At 47.3% G+C, this 4,495-nt stretch overlaps 1 protein-coding gene across 2 annotated transcripts in view; it reads right to left on the reverse strand.

The window, feature by feature from the left end:
• The window catches only part of CPM (carboxypeptidase M), an 84,929-nt gene extending 83,418 nt beyond the window's left edge, over nt 1–1,511 (reverse strand). Inside the window, exons 1-2 of one of the 2 annotated variants that reach the window (XM_042992723.1) lie at nt 1,492–1,511; nt 981–1,143 (exon numbers count right to left, since the gene is read on the reverse strand). In XM_042992723.1, the coding sequence (XP_042848657.1) occupies nt 981–1,140 (160 nt within the window). In that variant the 5' untranslated portion in view covers nt 1,141–1,143; nt 1,492–1,511. Of the gene's footprint in view, nt 1–980; nt 1,144–1,473 lie in introns of both variants that reach the window. The other variant, XM_042992721.1, reaches the window with a different exon arrangement.
• Between the last annotated feature and the right edge of the window lie 2,984 nt (nt 1,512–4,495).

The following is a 4,495-nucleotide window of genomic DNA, read 5'->3' on the forward strand; positions in this document are numbered from 1 at the left end:
TAAGCATTAAACTTTCAGGTAATCTCTTTAGGGGTACCAAAATAAAAAGATTAAGAAATAATGTTTGTTAAAAGTATTTGCCTTCTCCCCAAAATATCTAAGCCTTTAAGTAGAACAATCTGAATGCCAATCCTGGTTATAAAATCTACCACCTGGTGACCTTGAGCAAAATAATATCTCTGATTTAAATTTCCTGTCTATAAAAATGAGGTTTAATATGTAGTTATATATTTATATTTAATATAGTTTCTAAATTAATTAAATGATAAACGTGAAAATGCCTGTCCCAATCATTGCTAACGTTTATTAACCAGCAATCGTTTTATTCAAATGGATAATTTTTAAAACAGTCTCTGATCGGTGTCAGAGCCTTTTTTTTTTTTTTTTTGCATAACTTTAAGCCATTGGGCTAATTACACATGACACAAATCTTACCTACTTTTAACATTAAAAGAAACTTACAGAAATAATATTTCTGCATCATTTTAAGTCACAGGGCTAATTACGAATGACAGAAATCTCACCAACAGAAATTAGGTTAGCTTAAAAGAGACTGGAAAAAAAAAATGATACTAACAGTCCAAATCATATTTAAAGAAGCCAACAAAAAGGGAAAGCCGCGATGGCTAAACGGAGACTTTCCTGACAGAAGTTTATCTACCAAGAAAAAAAAAAAAATACACATCCCAAGCAACCAGCGCAAGAGCGCAAAAAGAACGCCGTTAACGCGTAGGACGCAATGACACTGAATGCCAGCAGAGACGTTTGGTAAAATTCAGGTCTTCCTACTACTGCGTTGACAAAATAACACAAGACAACACAACACACAAAAGCAGAAAACGACCAACACGCAAGGCACCGGTTTACCCGCTTGGAGCTCCCCTGAGCAGCTTCAGGGCAAGGGGACAGGAAGCTAAGGCAGATTTAATGAATGAAAGCAAGGACCGGGAGTTTGGGAAAGCGCACGAGATGGACCCTACCTTTCACAGATTTCCCAATACTGTGTAAGCGAGTGATAGAACTGTAGTTTTGGGCCACATTCTTCAAAAACTCTTCCATCCCCTTCTGGTGGTGGTATCCGAAATCCAGCGCAGCTACCGAAGGCAGCAGCAGCCCCAGCCAGAGGCGGGCGAAGTCCATTTTCTAGAGATGAATAAAAATAACAAAGCTGAGAACAGATAAAAAGGGGGGGGGGGGTGAGGGGGAGAGGTTGTGGGCGTCACTAGCTCGGATCAGCACGCTTAATGTCAAGGCTCCTGACACTACGGCTCCCGGCTTCCAAGGAGGTAAAAGTTGGAAGCAGCACCTTCGGGAGTTGGTGCAAACTGAGCACGGGCAGCCCCGAGTGCCCTCCATCCCGCCGCCGCCGCCTCCCGCCCCTCCCTCTCCTTCTCTCCCTCTCCTTCCGGAGTCGTCACCGGCCGGCCGGCAGCTGCGGCAGCTGCGCGGGGCTCCGCACGCCCTGAACCTCACCCCTGCCCAGGCGCGCACCTCCACCCGCCGCCGGCAGGCACTCGGGGCCCGACATTATAGCCAGCCGGGGGACGGGCGCAACCCGGGCCCCGCCCCCGAGGCCTGACTGACGTCCCGCCGGCCCACTCAGGAGCCGCGCGGGTCCCTCCTGGGCGGGGCCGAGAGGCGCGGCCCGGGAGGCTCAGCGCCCTTCGCACCTGGGCAAACCGGGGCTGGCGCGCTTCGGGGTTCCGGGGCTGCGTCGGCACGTGCCGGTGGGCGGTGGAGCGCGGCGAAAAGCCAAGTCGCCTGTCGCGGTCCCAGGTTTTAGCGTCCTGGATTGGAAGCGTGTCCTCTCCTGGGCCACGGCTCCAACGAGGGGCACGCGGGCGGTTGGCTGCCTCCTGCTGCTGTGAGTTGCAGCCCTTAAGAGCTGGGCCCGTGGCCCAAGGGATGTGGCCAGAGCTCCACGTGGCTCTTACCGGCCTCTACTGCGTGAGCCCTAGGGGGCCGCGCTCCCAGCTGTGCCATAGCTTTGAGGACTGAGGGATGCGTGGGAATTGAAGACAGAAGAACGCAGGTGTGTACAAGTTTTAAACTGCCAAGTGTAGAGTACAAGAAAATTTCCGACAAGTTATTTGGTGGAGGAGATTGACTACGTGAAATTTACAACTGGACATCACGTGGAAGGAAGCAAAGCCATTATTTGTAAATCCACCACTCCCTTCACCATTACTCCCTAGGCCAAGTTCAGTCCCCTCTTCCTAAAATGCTTCTCTCTGGAAGAACAGGGTGGTCTACATTTGCACTAGGGATAACAAAGAGTTCACCAAAACCGACAGGTGGTTCGTGGTGTGGGCAAAGACCTCACACACCTGCCACACATTACCTTTGAAAGTAATTGGAGATTGGTGTCAGGGGTCCAGCGAATACAAAAAGCTTGAAAACCACTGAGTTGGGAATAACGTTCCTCTTTAACAGATGTGTTAAACTATCTTTAACTAATGTGTTAAACTAATGTTTAACTAATGTGTTAAACCTCTTTAACTAATAGTAGTGCCTCACTCAAGACTAATTGGACAGAATTTCTCTCGGAAAGGCCCTGGAAAGGATATTTTCTAAAAGTGCCTTGAGTGAATCAAATATGCGGTCAGGAACTGAAAACCGGCATTGATTTGCCTGCCTCTTCTTTGTTGCAGATAGAGATACTATTGTAGAATCGGGCTCTTAGGAACAATGAGGCCTCCTGTGATTCCCAGGCCGCAGGGCGGAGACACGCAAAACCTAAGACTGTAAGCCAGCGCACAATTTGGGTCCCAATCACTTGCTCTGACTCTCAGAGGTTGTGTCAACCCACTGTGCCTTAGTTTCCCGGTCTGTAAAATGGAAATAATATTTATACCTACCTAACTGAAGTTGGCAGGCGCATTATAAGAACTGTGAGGTGTTTATTCAGTAATCTACTTTGATTCTTAAGTCTTTAAATAGACTCTGGGGCACCTGGGGGGGCTCAGTCTGTTAAACCCCTGACTCTTGATTTTGGCTCAGGTCATGATCTCACAGTTGTGGGATGGAACCCGCCTCTGGCTCATCACTGGGAGTGGAACCTACTTGGGATTCTCTCTGCCCCTCCCCCATGCATGTGTCTGAGTGCGTGATCTCCCTCCCTCAAAAAACAAACAAAAAACAAAAAAAAGAAACCAGATTTCTAAGAGTTGGAAAATCTTAATACGACATTGTTGGGGTTTTGAGTGGATTTTTTTTTTTAAGTTTATTTATTTTTGAGAGAGACAGAGACAGCATGAGCAGGGGAGGGGCAGAGAGAGAGGGAGAGAGAGAATCCCAAGCAGGCTCTGAGTGGCCAGCGGGGAGCCCTATATGGGTCTCCAACTCATGAAACAGGAGGAGGGGCAGAGAGAGGAGAGAATCCCAAGCAGACTCTGTGCTGTCAGCGTAGTGCCCCCTCCACCCCAAGGGCTCGATCTCGAGAATCACAAGGTCAAGACCTGAGCCGAAATCAAGAATCGGTCACTCAACTGACTGAGCCACCCAGGTGCCCCCAGAGGTGATCTTTCTAAGCATGACATCACTAACAGTAAAACCACAATAAAAAGACTGATAATTTGACGACATAAAAAATGTATACTTTCTGTAAAGGAAAACTCACATAATGTTACCAGAAAAATTACAAACTGGAAGAAATAATTACTAGCTCTTACAAAATCAAGAGTGGACAAAAGACATTTAATTTGCAGCTCACAAAAGCAGTAATACAAACGGCCAATAAACATAGTGAAAGTTACTAACCTGCTTAGCAAATCAAATAATTTACAAATTAAAAGGGCAAAGTAGTATTATGTTTTACTTTTCACTAAGATTTAATGTTTATTTTTGAGAAAGAGAGAATGGGAGAGAGAGAGTGTGAGCGGGGTAGGGGAAGAAAGAGGGAGGCAGAGGATCTGAAGCAGGCTCTGTGCTGTGAGCACAAAGCCTGATGCAGGGCTTGAACTCACGACCATGAGTTCATGACCTGAGGGTAAATCAAGAGTCGGCTGCTTAACTGACTGAGCCCTCCAGGTGTCCCATCACTAACAAAGAGTTAAAAGATTAATAGTTCTTGGACAAAATCTGAGGAAATGTCATTTTTGCTGTTTAAATGGTACTATAAATTGATACAACCCTTCTGGAGGACTATCTGGCAATAGACATCAACATTAAAATATGTTATTCCTGGGACGCCTAGGTGGCTCAGTCGGTTAGGTGTCTGACTCTTAATTTCGGCACAAGTCCTGAGTTCCCAGTTCGTGAGTTTGAGCTCCATGTTGGGCTCTGTGCTGATAGCACAGAACCTGATTGGGAATCTCTCTTTCCCTCTCTCTTCCCCTCCCCTGCTTGTATACTTGCTCTCTCCCTCTGTCTAAAACATAAAAAAATAGGGGCGCCTAGGTGGCTCAATGGGTTAAGTGTCCCACCTCGACTCCGGTCATGATCTCGCGGTTGGTGAGTTCGAGCCCTGCGTCAGGCTCTGTGCTGACAGCCTGAA

The sequence above is a fragment of the Panthera tigris genome, chromosome B4 (assembly GCF_018350195.1).
Source record: "Panthera tigris isolate Pti1 chromosome B4, P.tigris_Pti1_mat1.1, whole genome shotgun sequence".
Lineage (NCBI taxonomy): Eukaryota > Metazoa > Chordata > Mammalia > Carnivora > Felidae > Panthera > Panthera tigris.